Source organism: Typopeltis vanoorti, chromosome 25, assembly GCF_054136105.1.
Source record: "Typopeltis vanoorti isolate ZY-2024b chromosome 25, IOZ_Tvanoo_1.0, whole genome shotgun sequence".
NCBI classification, from domain to species: Eukaryota; Metazoa; Arthropoda; class Arachnida; order Uropygi; family Thelyphonidae; genus Typopeltis; species Typopeltis vanoorti.
Window position 1 is genome coordinate 1,413,161 of NC_143573.1, and position 22,041 is coordinate 1,435,201.

Genomic DNA, 22,041 nt, shown 5'->3' on the forward strand with positions numbered 1-22,041 from the left:
GCAAAAAAGGAAACGTTGTGGAAGGAATATAGACAAAAAAAAAAAAAAAAAGATGATCAGCATGCTCAGAGGCACAAGCAAGAAGGGTAACTGTCATGGTAAGGAAGGCTGAATCAGATTTTGAGAGAAAATTAAGCAGGTCAGAGTAAATCCAAAATAGTATTTTCTCTACGTAGCAAGAGAAAGAATGATTATGGAAAGATAACTTTACTCAGTGCTGGTGGTAGGAAAGTGAGAGAAGCAGAAGAAATAGATCAGTTACTATGTGATTACTTTGCAAGGGTATATCATCTATGTGGTAACTTTGCAGTTATTGAGGTTATAGAGACTGATGTGAGCATTGAAGTAGGTGAAATGGAGGTACTCGGTATATTGAGAAATATCGATGTGAATACAGCAGTAGGCATGGACGGTATGTCAGCTCGTGCTATGGGGATGTGCAAGTGATCTGTCAGTGCCTCTGGCAAGGTTCCAAGGGAGTTGAAAGAGTAAAGTGGTTCCAAGATAGAAGTAGCAAATTACAGACCAGTTACTCTGTAGTGGTGGTTATAATATTAGAAAAGTTGGTTAAAAGTAAAATTCAGAAATGGATGCATGTGAATATGATACTCTGTATGTGGGGGGGGGGCAGCATGGCTTTGTAAAATTTAGGTTCTGCCTCAGTAATTAATTTGTATTTTATAATAAGTTGACAGAAGAATTGCATAAAGGTAAAGGCTACACCATGATACTGCTGGACTTTGCAAAGACGTGACAGAATGCTGAATGGAACACTGTTTAAGTTGGAGCAAACGGGGGTGGATATGAGGCTGGTGGCATGGATGTGGGGATGGCTGATACAGACATTAGAGGGTGGTGGAATTGAATCAGGGCAAATGTTGGTATAAAAAACCGATTTATATCGATTTTTTATATCTGTTCTAGTACAGAGCTCTGCGGTACTCCAGGGCTCTGTACTAAAACCACTATTAAATTTGTACATAAACAATATAACAAGAAGACTTGTAGGATTATGCGTTGTAAAAAGTGTAACTCTGGTAGAAGACAGTAACACTATCAGTATTCATAACTTATTACTGCAATGCAACACTAAGAAAAATAATTAAAGTGACTAACGTTTCACTCGACTAAAACCAGCTTGTTGAAAGTTTATTTTTCACTTGGTTAGAGTATAATAAAATTAGTTTAATCCTTTATCCAAGTGTGAGCAAACAAAGTTTGCGCCTGAAGTATCTTCAGGACTAGGGTAAGGTGATACAACAACCCAGGGCAACTCGTTGCAAAGGTGGAGAAAGCTACCAACACTCCTATCTCAGTATCTCCTCTAATGCAAAACACATCTCCATGCGGATATGTCTAATGTTATGCATTAAGGGAAGGGCCACTACCCAGACTAGTTTCGACCTTTATTGAGGTCTCTTCAGTGGGAGCCAGGCCCTAGTGGAGAATCCTTTATCCAAGTGGGAGCAAACTTTGTTTGCTCACACTTGGATAAAGGATTAAACTAATTTTATTATACTCTAACCAAGTGAAAAATAAACTTTCAACATCTTTCTCTAAATCCAGAGTAATTTATTAAAAAAGGGTGGCACACCATTTGGCAACTCCTATAGGTAGAGATGATCTGCTAATGCTTCTGTCTGGTATCTCCACTAGGGCCTGGCTCCCACTGAAGAGACCTCAATAAAGGTCGAAACTAGTCTGGGTAGTGGCCCTTCCCTTAATGCATAACATTAGACATATCCGCATGGAGATGTGTTTTGCATTAGAGGAGATACTGAGATAGGAGTGTTGGTAGCTTTCTCCACCTTTGCAACGAGTTGCCCTGGGTTGTTGTATCACCTTACCCTAGTCCTGAAGATACTTCAGGCGCAAACTTTGTTTGCTCACACTTGGATAAAGGATTAAACTAATTTTATTAAAACCAGCTTCTTCAGCTATCCTTCTTGTATGTAATAATTATGCTTATAATTGATAACTGATTATTTTGCTTTAAAATAATGTTAGTTGTAGTGCCCAACCACATTATCTGATAAGAAATTTGTCTCAAAATATAGGGGAAGATGGATGAATTGCAACTTTTTCGTGGTGATACGGTATTAGTGAAAGGTAAGAAAAGAAGAGAAACCGTATGTATTGTTCTCTCTGATGATTCTTGTGCTAGTGAAAAGATTCGCATGAACAGATGTGTAAGGAATAATCTCCGTGTCAGACTTGGAGATGTAGTAAGGTAAGTAGTGTGTTTATATTCTGTTCCATTCACAACATACATCCTCTCTCCAAAAAGAAACCAAACTTTTGATAGAAATTAAAACACAGGCCAATTATAATTATTCATATAATTTATTTCAATCAATATACTCTCCCTCAGCTTCAATACAGCGTTTGGCACGGTCAATTAATTTGTTAAATGAGTTTTTCATATCGGTTTTTGGGATACTGTTGAGGGTCGTGGTTACTGCCACTTGAGCGTTTTCAGTGGTGTTGTATTGCCTTCCTTTCATCAGCAAATGAAGTTGCGGGAAGAGAAAGAAGTCAGAGGGTACTGAATCAGGTGAATATGGCGAGTGATCCAACACACAAACTTGGTTTTTGCTCAAAAACTGTCTCACGATGTTCGAACGATGAGATGGTGCAAATTGCGAATTAAATTTATGAAGGCCCAAACTCTCGGTCAAAATGTTGTGCACAGTTGAATTTGGAATCCTCAATTCATCTTCAATCAATCTCACGGATGATTTCAGGTTTTCTTTGATGAAATCATGCACTTTTTGGATGTTAACTTCACTCAGTCCAGTTTTTGCACGGCTGGGCTTTTCATCGTCCACAAGCATCTCACGACCACCTTGAAATCGCTGAAACCTCAAACTTGAGTACGGGATAAGCATTCATCACCGTATGCTTTCTGAAACATTTGATGCGCTTCGGTAAAACTTTTACCAAGTCGCAGCTCTCTGAGCCGCATTTTCTGACCGTTCGTCAAAACACACTGTCACTCTTGGCACTATAACTTTGCTTCTAATGAAACAGTTGCCACAACACTAATGAAGGTTGTCACTTTTGACAACAAAAAGATACAACAAGTGATGCCACTATTTTTGTTCTTCTATTTTCGAAAAGTTCGGTTTCTTTTTGGACAGAGAGTGTAATATGGCTGGATTTTAATATTGATTTTCATAACAAAGTTTCTAAACTGAATCACCTGTTTTAACAATGAATATAATCAAATTCCTCCCATATGTCATTAATACCACCTATAATTCTAATCTCTGGACACAATTGCATTTCTCTTCTTGGGGCTTGCACATGTCATCATTCCTTATATAGGCACATTATAACCACTTTCCTACAAAAAAAAAAAATATATATATATATATATATATATACAGGGTGTTCGGGATAAATTTGACATATTTATAATTAATTATATTTTTCCGTAAGTTACATGTATTAACACACACTTCTCTTCATTTAAAAGTTTGGACCCTTCTTCATTCATATACAAGATGTCAGAAAGGATGGATAGCTGGAACCCACCTGAATCATGGAAGAGAATAACTTGTATCATGATGATTCGTGCCCGCCATCAAAATAAGGATATTACGACTGCTGCCCAATGCTCCCTGAATACAGTAAAAACAATCAGGCATGAACTAGAGACTTGCAATGGTGACTACGAGGATGTAGCAAGAAGAAAGATCCCTAGCAGACGATCTGATTGCGTTCGTACAGCAGAATTCCTCGCAAATCTGCAGGAACAGGTGTTGAAGAACCCTGGCATTGGAATTCGGGCTTTGTTCGTGGAGTTGCTAACTGTAGTCAAGCCCTGGATAACAAGGGTAGCCAATGGTAGGCCGTATGTATGGCAGCAGGATTCGGCCCCTTGCCACACCTCTGGGAAAAGTCAAAAATGGTTGTCTGAAAATTTCTACGACTTCACCAGTCCAGATGTTTGGCCTCCAAACTCCCCAGACCTTAACCCCATGGATTATTTTGTATGGGGCGCAGTTGAAAAAGACACCAATCGCACTTCCAGTAATACAAAAGCCCAGTTAATGGATAAAATTAAAACAGTTTTTGCGGCCCTTCCCAGGGAGACTGTAGCATCAGCTTGTTCGAGGTTCCGAAGCAGAATTGAAGCTGTGATCGATGCTAATGGTGGTTATTTTGAGTAAATCTTGTTGATAGTATTGTAATTAACTCTGCCTGTAATGTTTTTTTGTCAATTCATTAAATAGATACAAAGAAGATTTTCTTTTTCCTTACGAAACTGTCAAATTTATCCCGAACACCCTGTATATATAGGTATCTTTTTCTGCTCAAAAAACTACTGCTTACCAGTTCAAATCTCCCCAAAAAATGCTTGATACTATCCAAAAAGAGAACAGTGCTTGGTAAGTAGTTACCTTCTTGCAAACTCCCTCTTGTCTTTTTCATAGATATCCTGTTTCTGCTTTGTATTTTTTATAGGTATTTTCAGGAGCACTGTTCTACTGAAATGACTTTCATTATTCCCTCACTTGCCTTAAAATGTATACAGCTACTGGTCAACATCTATCCATGGTCCAGCTTCTACCCACTGACTCATTTCCTGTTCTACTCTCATTCGCTTTCTCCTCTGGTTTGCACTGTCATGTGGGATTAATTTTTTGTTGTTGTTAGTATAATATGTTGTACTTTGCTCACATCAGAATAGTAAAGAATACCAGGTCTTTAAGGTAGTTCAAGTATTTAAAGTTTGCATATATTTAGATTTAAGTATTGGTTATTATTATTAATGAAGAACTTTAATTGTTTATTAACAACACACAAATTAAAAAAAATTGAATATCTTAATCTAGTTCTAGTATGTCACCTAGAAGTAATTGGGGCATTTTCAAGTTTAAATATAACACAGTAAAATTATTTGAATAAGAACATAGTCAAATATGACCAGTTTTTTGTTTATTTTTATGTATAATTATTGTTGTTTAGGTTAGGAGCATGTTCTATAAAGCATAGGCAGATTTCGAGAAAAATTTGTCACTTTGAATCAGTCTTTAGAGAAAGTTTTTCTCCATTTGACTTGACTATATATATGGGGTGCCAAGCATATGATTGACTAATCCACTTTGTCCGTATTGGTTTAAAAGTATATAATTCTGCTGCTGCTGTTCTCTGTTTTGCTGCAGCTCTTTCAGATTTTCCATAATACTGGAATTTACGGACAAGTCATATACCCCTGGCACTGATAATGGATGAACTTCATCTTTTGAAGAATAAGGAGGTTAGTTTTTAATGTTGGTTTATAGGAAGTTTGTAATTGATATTTAATGAATGTTTTTTTAATTCTACTACCATTTTGGAATGATCTAATCACCATCTATTAGTTTTTCTGATATTAGAATCTGGGTATATAGTTAATATTTCTTTAAGCAGGATATTTGTGTATAGAGTGGTAACATCAAAACTTGCAAATGGTCAAATTCATTTACTCTCAGTTTTTCAGTTACCGTTTGAAATAAGTGAAATTTTTAACTTGCATTAACATATCCTCTTGTTAATGTTTGGACTAAATATTTAGTTCAGTTACATGTAAGTGCTATCTCTATTATTGACTGTGGGCAAAGAGGCATTTAGAAGCCTATAGATACAAGGAGTACATAAATGGTGTAGATATGTTTTTGATTATGTCAGGATGACAAGTTTTGTAGAAACCAGTTGGTGGTCACTGCTCCTTGCACAATCAACTATGTGTTCTCTATGGGGTGGTTTAATTAGAAAAACTAATCACTATCCCTATGACTGTGTGTCTGCAATTTGCCCATGTAGCCAGATAACTAAAGACATTTCTAACATATGTAACCATCCCAATAATAAATAAATTTACAGTAGTAAAAACTCGCTCTCTTACAGGTCTTCAGATGACTAGGCACAGATCACTCTCTCTCTTTCTCTCGTGTGTGTGTTCAACACGATCACCAGCATTCATTACCCTTCATAACAATATATAGCAAAAACACATCAGGAAGTAACTGTATACTATAAAATGAACCAGATAACATTTTAACTTTTTACTGCTAATGGATATATACCTCCACAAAAAATTTTGACTCCCACCTCTTTTCCATGAATTAACTTGCAGGCAAATTAATAACTTATAGACCACTCCAAATAGTAATAGTTCTTTACATTTGAAGAGTGTCAAGAAAAAATATTCAGAAATAATTTAAAAATATCTGGTGCAAACCACTCAATAAACCTGTATTCAGTGTATGGGGAAACTTTGTCTCCTGTGTAGCTTCTGTGGTTCAATTTTCTGGTATTTAACCATTCACAAAGAAGTCAAAAAAAAAAAAAAAAAACTTGATTTACTTCATCAAGAAATAGCATGATAAAATTAAAAAAACTACCAGCAAAGTAATGACTGTTAACATTTCTAGTGAAGAATATTGAAAACATTTAAACAATGGAAAGCATGTATTCACTGTTATGCTGGCTTCTGCTTTGTGGGTTGCTGTATACTGCTGGTAGATAAGTGTGTCATGATGGATTATGGAAGATCAGTTTTCATGTAAAATCATCTCTTGTTTTTTATTACACTGTAAAGGGTACTTTGTCAAGTATCCTGATGTCGAATTAAAACAATTTCTTTTTGATTTCTGTGTTGAGTACCAGAAAATAGTTATTCTAACAAAATTTTGCATATATATTTATATTTGAACATTAATTAAATTAAGGGGATATTAAATTCCACATTGTTTCAAAACCGAATAAGAAACTCAAAGATCGGAATCAGAGAGTTTCATGCCGAATATAGTATAAAAATATACTATATTCGAATACTAGCGTGAGCTAAATGCAAGTAGTCCTAGAAGGTAGTACAAACACGGGCAACTTGTTGCAAAGGTGGGGAAAGTTCTGATCGCTATTTTTGGTATTTTCCATAATGTAAAAACACATTTCCTAGGAAACATATGCTGTTGTTACATTATGGTAGGGAGGTCACTACCCAGACCGGTTTCAGCCTTTATTGAGGCTTCATCAATGAGTAGCTAAACCAAATTAATACCAAAGATTATAGCGAAAAGAACTTATATACTCTGCTATACGAGTTGTCCAAAAAGGTGCACCCATTAAGTTACTTAAATATAAAGAGCCAACAGGCTTCATTTCGGTGATATAAACATTCATTAAATTAAGGGGATATTAGATCCTGCATTGTTTTAAAACCGAATAAGAAACTCAAAGATTGGAATCGGAGAGTTTCATGCGAATATAGTATAAAAAACTATAAAAGTATCAGTGAATACTAGTGTGAGCTAAATGCAAGTAGTCCTAGAAGGTAGCACAGACACGTGTAACTCGTTGCAAAGGTGGGGAAAGTTCTGATTGCTATTTTTGGTATTTACTCAGCATGCATATATCGATATGATCGCTATATATTCGGCATGAAACTCTCTGATTCCAATCTTTGAGTTTCTTATTCGGTTTTAAAACAATGTGGGATCTAATCTAATTTAATTAATGTTTATATCACCAAAATGAAGCCTGTTGGCACTTTATATTTAAGTATATTTGAACATGTTATTATTGATTTCATTTAATTCTTCAGGTGGTTAATAGGCTTTGTTTTAATTGAGAAAGTTTTCTTGAACAAAATATGCAGCTTTTCCCTAATATGGCAATTTGTTTTCAGTATTCAGCCCTGTCCAGATGTTAAATATGGTAAAAGAATCCATGTGTTACCAATTGATGATACTGTAGAAGGACTCACAGGGTAAGTTTCAAGTCCTAGGATTTTAAATTAACTTTTAAATAGAAGTTAGTGATCAGTGAAAGCATGCTTAATTATATATAGCTCTTTCATCTCCAGAACTTCATCTTGACCACTTACCTGATGTTATGATCTTCAAATATGGAGTTTTGTCCCAAATAATTAGACTTCTCCAGAATGAGTGTTAGTGCTGTTTTAGATGCTGCTAGTTCAGTATTTCGATAAATTTATTTTTTGTTCTTCTTTTCAGCCATTTTCTGTCCACTGCAAGACAAAGGCCTCCTCCAGTTCTCTCCACCTTTCTCTGTTCTTGGCAATGGTTGACCAATTTTCCCAGCAAAATTTGACAATTCATTACTCCACCTTCTTTTAGGATGCCCTCGGTCTTGTTTCCCTTCTTTTGGAATCCAGTTCATTAGTATGGTGGTCCATCGCTTATCTTCTCTTCTGGATAGATGTCCAGCCCATTTCCATTTTAGTCGCTTACGGTGAAGAATGATGTCAGTGATGCGAGTCTGGCTTCTTATTCAGGTGTTTCGCTTATCTTTTAATGTGATGCCTAGCATTAACCTCTCCATTTTTCTTTGAGTTGTTGCTAGTTTATTTGTTAGTGCTTTTGTTAGAGACCCAAGTTTCACAACTATGTGTGATGACTGGAAGTATACACTGGTTAAATGTCTCCTTTTTTAAATAGAGTGGGACATCATTGTTTTGAAAAATGCCTTTCAATTTTCTGAATGCACTCCAGGCAAGTTGAACTCTCCTATGTATATGAAGAGACTCTTTCCAAGAAGTTGTTTTCTATTATTGTTTTTTGGTGTTACGAAATGATTAAACATGATTTTAGTTTTTTCTCTGTTTATTTTTAGCCTGACTTTTCTGCTTTCGTGTTGTAGGTCTTTTATCATTATATTAATTTCTTCTGGAGTGTTTGCAAAAATTATATCATCTGCATATCTTAGGTGTGTTAAGTTTCTGTTATTAATTTTTATACCAAGGGTTTGTCCAGTTTATATTATTAAATATTTCTTGAAGGACTGCTGTAAAGAATTTGGATGATAGCCTCCTTGTTGGACACCTTTTTTCAATTGATATTTTATTGCTGCTCGCATGAAGTTGTTGCTGTTGCAGTGTGGTATATTTCCTGCAGGAGGTCCATATATTTTCCAGGAACTCCCTGATTCAGGAGTATGCTTTGATTATTGCATTAGTTTTTATGGAATCAAATGCTTTTTCATAATCAATAAAGGCTAAACAAAGAGGCAATTGTTTTCTTCTGCTTTTTCTATTATTTGTTTTACTGCATGAATATGATCAATTGATTTAAAGCCTTTACCGAGTCCTGCTTGTTCTACTGGTTGATTTGAGCTATTTTTTGTTATTTCATATAAATCCAATTTTTACCCTGCAGTACCAACTCTGCTGATATTAATTGCTGCATATTTTACTTGCTTGTTTCATTTTCCATTGACAGTGCAACATTTTAAGTGTTCCTATCAGTTTTCATATTTTTTTTTTTTCTTCCTGATTTTCATAGAAAATTTGTGCAGCAGTTGTCAGTATTGTTGGAATTCTGACAACTTGTAGGTATAATTCATTTAGAAGTATAGCATCATCTGTATAAAGTAAAAAGCTAAGTTTAATATCTCTGAATTTGAGATTACTTTAATACGTCTTTTTTCTCAATACGAATGATATAGATGCTGAAATAACTGTGTCATAGTATTTTGAACCCCTGGCACCTTATGCCTTTTCCATATCTACAGAACTTAAATATAGTAGATCCTTGATATGCTTGCATGATTTTTTTTAACAATTTGTCTTAAACTTAATAAAACCTGTTCTTGACAGTTACCTCTTTGGCTAGAAATCATTTTTTCTTCTTGAAATATGTTTGCTAAACCTTACTTTACCAACTCACTAGGAAAATTTCTTTGTGATTCTCACATTAGTTTTATTTCTGTTTTTATAAATCAAGTCTGTGAGAACTCTCTTCAATCAAGTGGAATTTGCATTTTGAAGCATGTACTATAGCCACAGAAGAATTCTCACGCTTCCATATTTTTTAGGATTTCTGGTTAAACATCATATTCCAGCTACCACTAATACCGAACGTACCCATGGCAACATTCCTCATGTATATTTTTTAGCTGCTATTCTGTAACTGTATAGCTCATAATATTTCAGATATACAGAATATTACCTTCTGGAGTTTTTATGTCACCTTTATCATCTCTGATTCTTTCTGTGATACTCTTTCCTCCATTTCTAAGATTTTTCCATTGTGTTAAGAATGTTTTTCTTCCTTCATAATAATACATCTTCTGTATACCTCCCAAGGTCTCCCATAAGACACCTATTCTTAGTGGAGGAGGCCTTTCACTGACATTGCTAGCCCTTTCCACTCTTCATCTTATTTCTATACATTTCTTCCTGTGTTCTTTGCTCTACTTCTCCAATCTTTTTTTTTTTAACTTTCCTCTTCTCCAGACCATCACTGAGATCACTGATAACACAGTGCCCTGCTTCTGTGTTATGCAGTGCAACTTTGTAGACATCCAAAAAGAGGATTCTATGGTGTGCATGCACTGCTTTAGTCCCTGCTACAGCAAGATGGACTGACCTGCATATGTCTATTCTGTTGCACTGTCTTGTTTCCCATGGTCTGCAAATAGAGAAATAAATCACTGTATGGAATCCAGGGGATAGTTCTTAGTTCACTTCCAAGCAGTCATTATTTGCTGGTTAGCAGATGTCTGTGGCTACATCATGGATGGGACTCTGATGCCAAATTCTTTGTTCTTTTTAACATGAATTCTTCATCCTCAAATTTATCAGAGCCTTCACAAGGACCTGCCATGCCAAGAAACCAGTAAAAAAATGATATTATTCCAGAAGTAAATAGTGGTGCAACATTTGTTCGAGAAATGCCAATCACGGTATAATCCCCCTATTAAATGTTAGAGTGGTATCAAAGTGGGACTTCCTCATTGTTCCAGATAAAGAGATCTCTGAACTAATGGATCAAGGAGTGGCAGTCATAAGAAGATTCCTAATAATAGGAATGGTAATCTTGTACCACCCAGGTACATTTAACTCCCCTGAAACACATCTACCATCAGTGAAAGTAAGCTATATCAACTGCCCCATTAGGATGAACTTTCCAAATCCTTTGAGAAGTCAGAAATACCACCATGCTCAAACTTCTTGTCACGATTCTATTAGTGTGCATTGTTGATAGTAAAGATCATGAAACCAAAGTCTGTACAAATAAAGCACCAAATGCTCCAATTCCTAAAGAGACAGATATGTAGGAGATAGAATGATAAGATCATTTTGAAACACAGCAGAACATTCTATATTACGAGACAAAAAATGAAGTTTTTCTCATTAGCTATTGGGAAAGCCTTCTTCATCATCATCAAATTCCTGCCATGTACCCTCAAGGGGTGTACAGGATATGATAGTACTACATGAAAAAAAATTACATCCTTACTAACTTCCTATCTACAATTTTCCTCCAAATCAGTCTGTTACTTGTCAAGACTCCAACATTATCAGATCTTATATTTCTATCGTCTAAGGCACTTTGTACCGTATCAATCCACCTATATCTTGGTCTTCCTCTGGGTCGTTTTGCTGCCAATCTGGCAGAGAACACTTGTTTTGCTAATCTTTCTTCGCCCATTCTGTTTAAGTGACCTGAGATTAGCTCTGCTAACGCAATCCTGGATGCTGACAGTGTCAAGTTCTTTCCCAATATCCTCGTTTTTAATATGATATTGCCATTGTTGCCATCTGTTCATGCCTATAATCTTTCTCAGGACTCTCATATCTGCAGTCTCTAGTCTTTGGTCAAGTGTTTTACTTCTGACCCAGCTCTCAGATCCATAAGTTAAAATTGGTTTGAACACAGTCTTGTATACAGCTAATTTAGTGTTCCGACTAATTTCTTTCTTATTCCATATGAATTTATTCAATTGACTTCCTACATACCAGCTTTGCTGATTCTGTTGTCTATTTCTATGTTTAATTTACCATCTTCAGTAAAAATCGTGCCTAAATAGCTGAAATGTTTTACTTGTTCCACAGGTTCTCCATTCACAACACAGTTTACATTTTCAATGATTCTGCCTATTTTCATTGTCTTTGTCTTTTTATTGCTGACCTTCATACCATATCTATTACAACAGCTATTCAATTTAGTCAGAGAATCTTGCAGACTTGTCACCTCTCCTCCCTCTCCCAACACTATGGGATTATAAAGAATCTTGTACAAGAGGGCAGAATTGCTTTACTCCAATAATGCCCTCATTACTAACTACCTTGCGCTTCTTCTGTGTTGATTTAAGAGATAACTTTATTATTCTACTGAAGTAACACACAAATAATTGAAAAAAAAAAGTATTTAATTAAAATTATTTAACTACAAATATATTTCAATTCACATATCATGAATCATCATCAGTCAGTTACTAGTCGTGAAAGACTAGAACTGAATAGCAGGTATTGGAACTGAAGGAGTATGTAACATGCTGGGGGAGGGGGAGGGTAGAGAGACATGCCAGAGTTTACAAATTATCGCAAATAATTCAAATTTGGCTATTTTAAATTCTGTTAAAAAGATATTCTTTGTGACTGAAATTTACGTGTATGCGTGTGTTGGTCAGTGAATTTAGTGCTCTTGTAAAATTGGTGTTGTATAGTATATTAGTGGAGATTTTAGTGTATTTAGTATTTTATAAGATATTTCTACAAGATTTAAGTAGCAAGTGGTGTACCACAAGGATCAATGCTTGGTCCACTGTTATTCAATCTGTACATTAATGATATTGGGAAAGATTTGACAAGCAACATGCAGCTGTTTGCTGATGATGCAAAGATAGGTAAGGTAATTAGGATTGCTGCTGATATGCAGAATGATTTGAATAGGCTGGAATTATGGGCTTGGGAAAATGGATGTCAGTTCAATATCAGTAAATGTAAATCATTCATTAGATTAAATATCCAATGGTGTATTATATTGGTGGGATTATGCTAGAAGAAATTGAGGCTAGGGATATTGGAGTGTTGAACTTCAACTAGATAGAAGTTGAAGTTCAGTGCCATGTGGCAAAGATTGCAAATACATCTCAAAAGATAATCGCAATTCTGAAACTAACGTTCACATGTAAAGATAAGAATGTCATTTTGCCTCTTTACAGGGGCCTTGATAAAACCTCACTTTGACTATTGTGCTCAGTCCATGTTTCCGTTGCGATTCTGATATATTGGAGAGAGAGTTCAGTTAAAAATGACATCAGGATTGTGGAATACTCATTATAAAGACAGATTGAGAATTTGTAGACTGCAGATACTATTAAGTGTGTAGTATGTGGCCTCCCTCGATGAGTCTCCAACACCCTGGAAGTCTCTCTTAATAATATTTCAACAATAAGTATAATTTTAAAATGGCACCAAAAATGCACAAGAAAAGTAATGCTAAAAAGAGCACGTGGTGAGAGCAATAAGACTAGCCTCGCTAACGGAGTTATTGGAGTTGTGCAGGAGGTAAAAGAAAATGAATTAATCTCCAAAATAGCAAAATTAAAGCAGATCATCAGAGAAATCACATGGGAATTACAAAAAGTCAAGAGGCATTTAAATGAGCATATGGAGAAAATGAAAAATAAGAAACAACAAAGCATGGAAACAGGTAAGTCAAGAGGTAACGGAAATCAGATAAGTGACATTGGTAATAAGAAAGAAGTTATTTGGTATGGGGACTCTAATAAAACATGCTATTGATGAGTGAGTTATAATTTCGAGTTTTCCTGGAGCGAAAATTAAAAACATCAAGGAAGCAATTCTGCTAATTGAAATAATCAGTGACAGCGCAGTGGTAAAAAAAAAACACTGACCTGGCATGCAATCAGGAATACACATCCATAATTGAAGTAGAAAAAGCCTGAAATGTCGAAAGGCAGAGTAGATGATATTTGACCAGAAAAGTTCAAGTATGGATATATAAATTCTTACAGTAGGTGCACTGCATAGTTCAGAATGCCTGGACACAGGGACAAATTACAGGTGATTGGAGTAGAGATGTCATAGTATCCATATATAAAAAGGGAAATAAAACTGAATGTGAGAATTAGAGGTATTTCTCTACTGAGTGTTCCTGGCAAGATATATGCAAGTATACTTGAGAAACGGTTGAGAAGGATTGTGGAAGAGAAGCTTGGTGAAGAACAAGCTGTCAGGATCAGATTTTCACTTTACAACAAATAGTTGACAAATCATGGGAATATAACAAATATCTGTATTTAAGTTTTGTAGACCTACAAAAGGCATATTACAAGGTGCCAAGAGAGAAGCTACTCAAAATGCTACAGTTATATGGTGCATTATATAGAGCAATACTAAGTCTTTATTTGAGTTGTAAGTCAGCAGTTAGAATTGAAGGAAGTACAGGAAGATGGTTTAATGTTAAATCTGGTGAAAATTTAATTGTAAGTTATGAACTACATTTCATTATGAATACTCGGGCATTCATGGACAATTTTTCTCTTAAAAGCATTTAGGTTATAAACTCTATTGCTAACCTGTTTGGCTGAGTGGTTAGCATATCCAGCCAACAGGCTTCAGGTTTAAATCACTGTGGGTATGGATGTTTATGATTAGGTGGGAGATGAATTTCATTGCCTGATATAAGACCACTGTCCTGCATAGTGGAAGCCAGAAATGGCTTGGAAAAGTTCCATGATTGGAGACAATGGAAAAAATTATTCCTTATGAATACACAGTGCCATTTAATGATAGTGTCTCTCTCATAAGAGGATTTTTTATTTCAAATACCTGTTATAATACTAAATATAAAAAAATTCCAAGTAAGTCATGTTTTAAGTGATGGGGGTTTAAGTGGTGCTGCTTCTGAGTTTGGTACCACTGGCATCTAGAATCTCATATCCAGGTGATGTGAGGAAAAATATTCAAACAGCTCTTTAAACAATCAGTTCTTATTATAACAAATTTGTAGATATCACATGAATAATTTGTTGTAGAAAATTATTCCTGTGATATCGACACATTTTGGAACTGCATTGGCAGAATTTTCATTGGTTTGTTACATTGCCTCTCACTGTAGCAAACTCCGTTATGACATTTAAGCCTAATACTACATATGTAGCTAGATATGCCACACTGTATCTGTGGATATAGTGGAAGCTGTAAATAACATAAAGTTCATATTGCAATGAATAAATTTTAATTTCCTCCTTTTGTTCCTTCCACGCTTTTTGTAAAAGAAATATAATGCATTTTCTTAGCACCTTGTGATAATGAGGGTACATGCAAGTATGTGTTTTGATGGTATGTAATATATCTTGGACATTATAGAATTTTACCACTATTTTGCCTTGCAACAGTCTGAATTTAGTAATTCATATGATTGCTTAAACTTAAATATGTCAGTTGTTACTATATTCAAGCTCTACATAAACAAATTCTTGACTATTAAAATTACTAACAATCATTGATATATAAATATATATATATATATTGTGTTTTCAGGAGTCTCTTTGATGTCTATCTGAAACCCTATTTTCTTGAAGCTTATCGACCAATTCACAAAGGTGACTTATTTTTAGTTAGAGGTGGAATGCGAGCAGTGGAATTCAAAGTTGTTGAGACAGATCCAAGTCCCTACTGTATTGTTGCACCTGATACTGTTATCCATTGTGAAGGAGAACCAATAAAAAGAGAAGTAAGTTTATTTCAAATTGATATTTCTTTGAGAAAAATTTCCTAGTGGCAGCCTTTTTTCAAAATAGTTTCATTCTAAATGCAGTTTCTAACTTGAGTAAATAGATAGGAATTTGTCTTTTCAGGGGTAAACTTTGTTAATTATTTATTTTTCAAAAAAAACATCCTGTACACTGTTTCATTCCAAGAAAATATATAGCACTCCTTAGTCTTAACTTTTTAGAATCATTCAGTAGCTGCTATATCACATGTTCCTAATCTTAGTCGGTATTTTCTGAGTAGCAGGATTAAAAATTTGTGTTTTGCTCTGGGATTAAACAGGATCAAAAGATTCATTTTAGAAATTATGGACTTTACAACCGTGTTATAAATAACTTAATTTCTCAACATTTCGATCTTCATATTAAGATCATCATCTGGAGCATATACAAATATACAGGACAAGCTGAATTACATTACATACAGTAAGCTAGGGAAACAATGATTTGATCACAGGTTATTCTACTGGCATGACATCTAGTGGAAAAAAAATTACAATTAATTATTTAGAAAATGCATCAAGCTAAATTCTATTTATGATAACTGAGCAAATATTCTTTCTTATAGATAGTTCTCTTTCAGTAATTTAATTTTAAAAATAGGACAGTGATGTTCTATTTTTAAAATTACAATTGTTATTTTTGATTTAGGATCCTAGATTATCTACAGTCCTGTTTATAGTTACTCTTAGAGAGGAAGGTTTCGTGGGGCGAATATGTGCTTTCCATATGTTGGGGATTTTCAGACCATCATTATTGTTCGCATTTGGGTGGTTGATAATAATCTCACAGGCTTCCTTAAATTTGCGTTCATACCATGTTTTGGTGTGATGTTAACATCTGGTGGTTTTCCAGTCAATTCTATGTAAGGTGTTCAGGGCATGATCAGAAAGGCCAGCTTCACCATAGTTATTATATTTAATGTGTCGTTTATGTTCTTTCTCTCTGATAGGAATTGTGCGTCCTGTTTCCCCTATATATGGTATGTTACAGGTGCAGTAAATACGGTATACTCCAGGGTGGGCCAGCAGAGGGAATGGGTCTTTGGATGAATTGAGTAAGCTTTTTAATTTTGCAGGAGGTTTAAAGGTGGCTTTGAGGTTGTATTTTTGTAGTATTCTGTTTATTTTATCTGATGTATCTTTAATGTAAGGAATGGTTATAGTTTTATTGTAGTCTGTTTTATCTTTGTTTTTTATTGAGGTCTTGTAGAGAATTTTGTTAATAGTGTTTTGACTGTAACCATTTTTTAGAAAAGTATTAGTGATAACTTTGAATTCGTCTTTCAGTGCTTGTTCATTGGAGCAGATCTTCAAAGCCCTGTGTTTTAGAGTATTAATGACACCTAGTTTTTGTGTTGGGTGGTGGTAGGGTTTCCTGTAAACATTGAGGGAAAGATTACCAGAAGGAAGACGTGTGACAAGTGTATCTAGAAATGGAAGTGTGTTCTGTTTTTCAATCTCAATTGTGAAAGGTTTGTGTTGTTTGTTTAGGTGACTAAGGAAAGTGTCTGGTGGCCATGGGACCAGATCGCGAAAACACCGTCAACATATCTATACCAGACTTCGGGTTTTAAAGGAGAGGAATCTAAAGCATGTTGCTCAAAATGTTCCATATAAAAGTTAGCGATAGGGGGTGATAATTGCGAGCCCATGGCTGTGCCTTCTTTTTGTAGATAGAAAGCGTTTTGCCATACAAAATAACCAGAACATAATACATGCACAAAGAGCGTCGTGATATCTGGAGGGAATTTTTTCTAATTGGGACATTAGTAAAGAGGGTAGAGACGTCAAAACTGACTAATAAATCATCTTTTTCTAATGTAATGTAATGTCTTTGATTATGTTTATGAAGTGTTGTATGTTTCTGATATAGGAGGGGAATGACTTACCAACTCCTTGAGTGTTGCCTCTAATTTGCTAGGTGATAATTCAGGCTATCTATCCCTTCAACTATCGGCCGGAGTGGCTTCTTTTGTTTGTGTATTTTCAGTAGCCCGTAAATTCTCGGGGAACAAGTGTAGTATGGAAGTAATTTTTTGACCATATCTTTGGGCCATGTAGTAATTGATTTAAGTAGTTTCTCTGTTTTCTTTTTTATTCTGTTGGTTGGGTCGTAGTTAACGAGTTGGTATTATGTATTATTGTCCAAGACTAGCAGATTCACTTTTTTCTAAGTAAGTGGTTCAGTTTTCACTTTTATTATTATTCTGTGGAGTTCTTTATTTTTTTATTCTTTAATTCTTTCTGTACTAATGTTTATTGTCGAGCTATTTAGATCCAACCCCCCCCCCCCCCAAAAATCCTTTTATATAATCCTAAGTTTTTGAAGTGTGGATTTAATTATAACTGGACACTAATTTTCTTCTTCTTCTGCAGCTTCTCCCACTTAAGTGTGGTCACTGTCGATGATGAGTCTCCTCCACATCCTCCTGTGTTGGGCTGTCACCATATCCAAGTTCTTCATCCTCAAGTCCTCTTCTACCAGCTCCCTCCATCTCTTCTTTGGCCGCCCATGCTTCCTCCCTCCTTGCACATCTATCTGCATGACCCTTCTTCCCACATATATATTCATCCTCCCTCCTCATCACATGACCAAACCATCTCAACCTTGCCTCCTGTATTTTCGCTCCTAAGTTCATAACTTTCACTGTTCCCCTCACATAGTCATTTCTCAGACGATCCTTTCTGGTCACACTGCACATCCACCTAAGCATTCTCATCTCTGCTGATGTTAATTTTCCTCAGGGCCACAGTTTCTGTAGTATACATCATAGCTGGCCTCACTACTGTCCTATAGATTTTGGTTTTCAGGTTGATTGGCACCCCTCTTATCGCATAACACTCCAGCCATTTCCCTCCAGTTCCTCCAACCCGCTTGTATCCTGCATCCCACTTCCTTCTCAGCTCCTCCATCTTCTTCCACTATTGAACCTAAGTATCTAAGGTCCCTCACCTTCCAGCTCCAGGTCTGTCTCCTGGCCGCCACCCACTGTGCAACACATACTCTGTCTTACTTCTGCTCAGTCTCATACCTCTCTCTTCCGGTACTTTTCTCCATCTTTCCAGTTTAGTTCCCGCTTCTCTTGAATCTGCACACAGCAAGATGTCATGTGCATACAACATTGTCCAAGGCGCATCTTCTCTCACCTCCTCTGTCACCACCTCCATCACAATGTTAAACAGAAACAGACTTAATGCTGACCCTTGATGCAAGCCAACTATTACTTGAAAACTTTCTGTCTGTCCCAGACAGGTCTGAACACTTGTCTTCACATTTCTGTACATCTCCCGCACCAACCTGACATATTTCTCCGGAACCTTCTTCTAACTCGGACACCTCCAGACTTCTTGCCTTGGCACTCTATCGTATGCTTTCTCCAGATCAATAAATGCCAGATGTAGCTTCCGTTGTTTCTCTCGAAACTTTTCCATCATCTGCCGTAACCCAAAGATAGCATCTGTTGTTGATCTACCAGGCATGAAGCCAAATTGTTCCTTTGCAATCTTCACCTCCTTCCTCAATCTTCCATCAAGAACCCTTTCTAGGATTTTCATTGTGTGGGACATCAACTTTATTCCTCTGTAATTTTTACAGTCTTGTGCATCCCCTTTACCCTTGTAGATGGGGACAAGAGTACTCTCCCTCCATTCCTCGGCTATATTTCCTGTTGGCAAACTTTCATGAACAGGTCCCACAGTAGGTCAATTCCCTCTTCCCCCAGTGCCTTCCATGCCTCCACTGGAATCCTGTCGGGGCCCACTGATTTTCCATTCCTCATTCTCTTCATGGCCTCTGTCACTTCCACTCTACTGATGTTCTGCACCATCCCCTCAGAAGGCTGCCCATCTTCTCTGTGAGTCCTTGCATTTTCCTCATTCAAAAGTCCCTCAGAGTATATTCTCCATCTGTTTCTTATGTCCACATCCCTCCATAATACTCTTCCTTCAGCGTCTTTGATCTGCCTCACATGTAAGATGTCCTTTGCTGCTTTATTTCTACATTTTGCTAGTTGGTAAATTTTTCTCTGTCCTTCCTTTGTTTCTAATTGATCATACAGATCTTGATATGCCATGGCCTTCGCCTGTGCCACAACTCTCTTGACTTCTTGCTTTCTCTCTCTGTACACCTGTCTGTCCTCTTCCACTCTTGTCATCCCACTTCTGCTTTGCCTTCCTCTTAGCTGTCACTGCCACTTGTACATTATTATCCCACCACCAACCCTCCTTCTGCTCTCTAATCTTTGCAGATGTCTCACCAAGCACCTCGATTGCACAGCTCAGGATTACTTTTGAATTATGTTTCCACCAATCTTGTACACTTTCCAGTCTATCCGAAATCTTCTCTAACACCCTCTCCCTAAAACGATTCTTCACACTCTCTTCTTTTAAGCGAAACCACTTAATTGTCTTCATCCCATGGCATCCAGAAGTTCTTATCTTCGATCTTATTTTAAAGTCTGCACACAGCAGTCGGTGTTGTTGTGCTACTTGATCTGTTGGAATTACTTTACAATTTGTCACAACCTTAAGAAGTTTTCTTCTAGTCAAAATGTAGTCAATTTGTGAACTGTTTTTACCACTCCTAAATGTTATCAAATGTTCTTCCCTCTTGTAGAAAAACGAGTTCACAATTGCCAGATCAAATGCTACTGCAAAGTCCACAACCCTCTCTCCTTCCTGGTTCATAATTCCCACTCCGTGGCCACCATGCACCCTTTCACATTCTCTATTCTGTCTCCCTATGTGTCCGTTCAAGTCTCCTCCGACAATCGCCATCTCATTTTCTTCCATTTCCCTCATTTCTTCATCTAACACGTTCCAGAACTCATCTTTTTCCTCTGGTGTACAACCAACTTGCGGGACATATACACATAATACGACCACCCGCTCTTCTCCAAGACCCAATTTCATTCGCATGATCCTGTCGTTCCTTCTACCTACTTCCAGTGCTTCACCCTTCATTCTGCCACACACCACAATTCCCACACCATTTCTTCCCTCGTTATTCACTCCAGAGTAGAACAATTTATATCCATCTCCCAGTTCCTTTGCCTTTCCCCCTTCCACCTGGTCTCCTGCACACATAAAATATCCAAGTTCCTCGTCATGTCTGCTACCTCCTCCCCTTTCAGTCATGCTTCCAACATACAGTGTTACCACTTGCAACATCCTCTCCACCTGCTGGGTTCGCTTCTTTAACCGCACTCGCCCTTGATGCGGTAACCCTCGTCCACTTCTCGCAGCTGTAGGGCGATGTGGCTGCACATCGCTTAAGGGGTACACCCTAGCCCTTATATCATTTTCTCTTTAACTCATATCATAGCTAGAGCTGACAGTGAAGTTTTACGACCGGATGCCCTTCCTGACATCAACCCTCGGCATTTATCTGGGCTTGGGACTGGCAGCTATTGAGGCTAGCTTGCCTCCTTCGGTGGCTGCATAAGACGAAATAACTTAGCAAGATTAGGAAAGATTCATCCCTATCCCTCGAATACTCTAATAGCATCAGGGGGGAGGAGCAAGGAGAGGAGAAAGAAGGGGAGGGACCAGTCTACAGAATAATATAACAGATGTATATTACATGAAGTAAGGCAGTGTCCAGCATCTGGTACCTCGGGTTTGCCATGCCCGTACTCACTAAAGTGAGCCCTTGAGGTATAAGTGGAGACTATTAACGTCGGGAAATTAAAAGTTATTTATAACATGGTTGTAAAGTATATAATTTCTAAAATGAATGCTGATCACCGTGCAACACTAAAAGAAAGGATCAAAAGATCTTTTTTTGAGGAGGGAGGGAATAGCAATCTTTTAAAGATTCCCCTTTTCATATCTATATTAAGTTTTTATTTATTTATTTTATTTTATTTTTTCTGAACTCACTGCTTCATCAAATCTATGAAATTTCCCGTATATTTGATCTGGAGTTAAATGGGACAATATTTCTTAAAACTTAATTGGAATTCACTTAATTTTTTCTCACTTCTATTATTATTATTCTGTAGAGTTCTTTATTTTCTTATTCCTTAATTCTTTTTGTACTAATGTTTATTGTTGTGCTATTTAGATTCCCCCCCCCCCCAAATCATTTATATAATCCAAAGTTTTTGAAGTGTGAATTTAATTATAAGTGGAGGACATGAATAAGCTAAATTTTTCATGCTGTTAGTTATGGTAAATCATAATTTTTCTAATTCATGATTTACTATTGCACTCCAATTAGTTGCCTATGTACACTGCTCAAAAGATTTAAATATTTTTATTTATATAGCATGAATAAGACTTTGATTAGTTGAATTTTATACACCTTTTAAAAAATTAGGAAGAAGAAGAAACATTAAATGCAGTTGGATATGATGATATTGGAGGATGTCGAAAGCAATTAGCCCAGATAAAAGAAATGGTGGAATTGCCATTGCGTCATCCCAGTCTATTTAGAGCCATTGGAGTAAAAGTAAAGTTTCTAGTGTTAACTGAATGGATTTTTTTCTCATCTTTTAAGAAT

General features: G+C 36.4%; 1 protein-coding gene across 1 annotated transcript in view; it reads left to right on the forward strand.

Moving 5' to 3' along the window:
* TER94 (Transitional endoplasmic reticulum ATPase TER94) overlaps positions 1–22,041 on the forward strand; it is a 258,536-nt gene that overhangs the window by 43,915 nt on the left and 192,580 nt on the right. The window contains exons 3-6 of the mRNA XM_090414459.1: positions 2,058–2,230; positions 7,679–7,759; positions 15,308–15,500; positions 21,859–21,990. Of these exons, the coding sequence (XP_090270585.1) occupies positions 2,058–2,230; positions 7,679–7,759; positions 15,308–15,500; positions 21,859–21,990 (579 nt within the window). The remainder of the gene's footprint in view (positions 1–2,057; positions 2,231–7,678; positions 7,760–15,307; positions 15,501–21,858; positions 21,991–22,041) is intronic.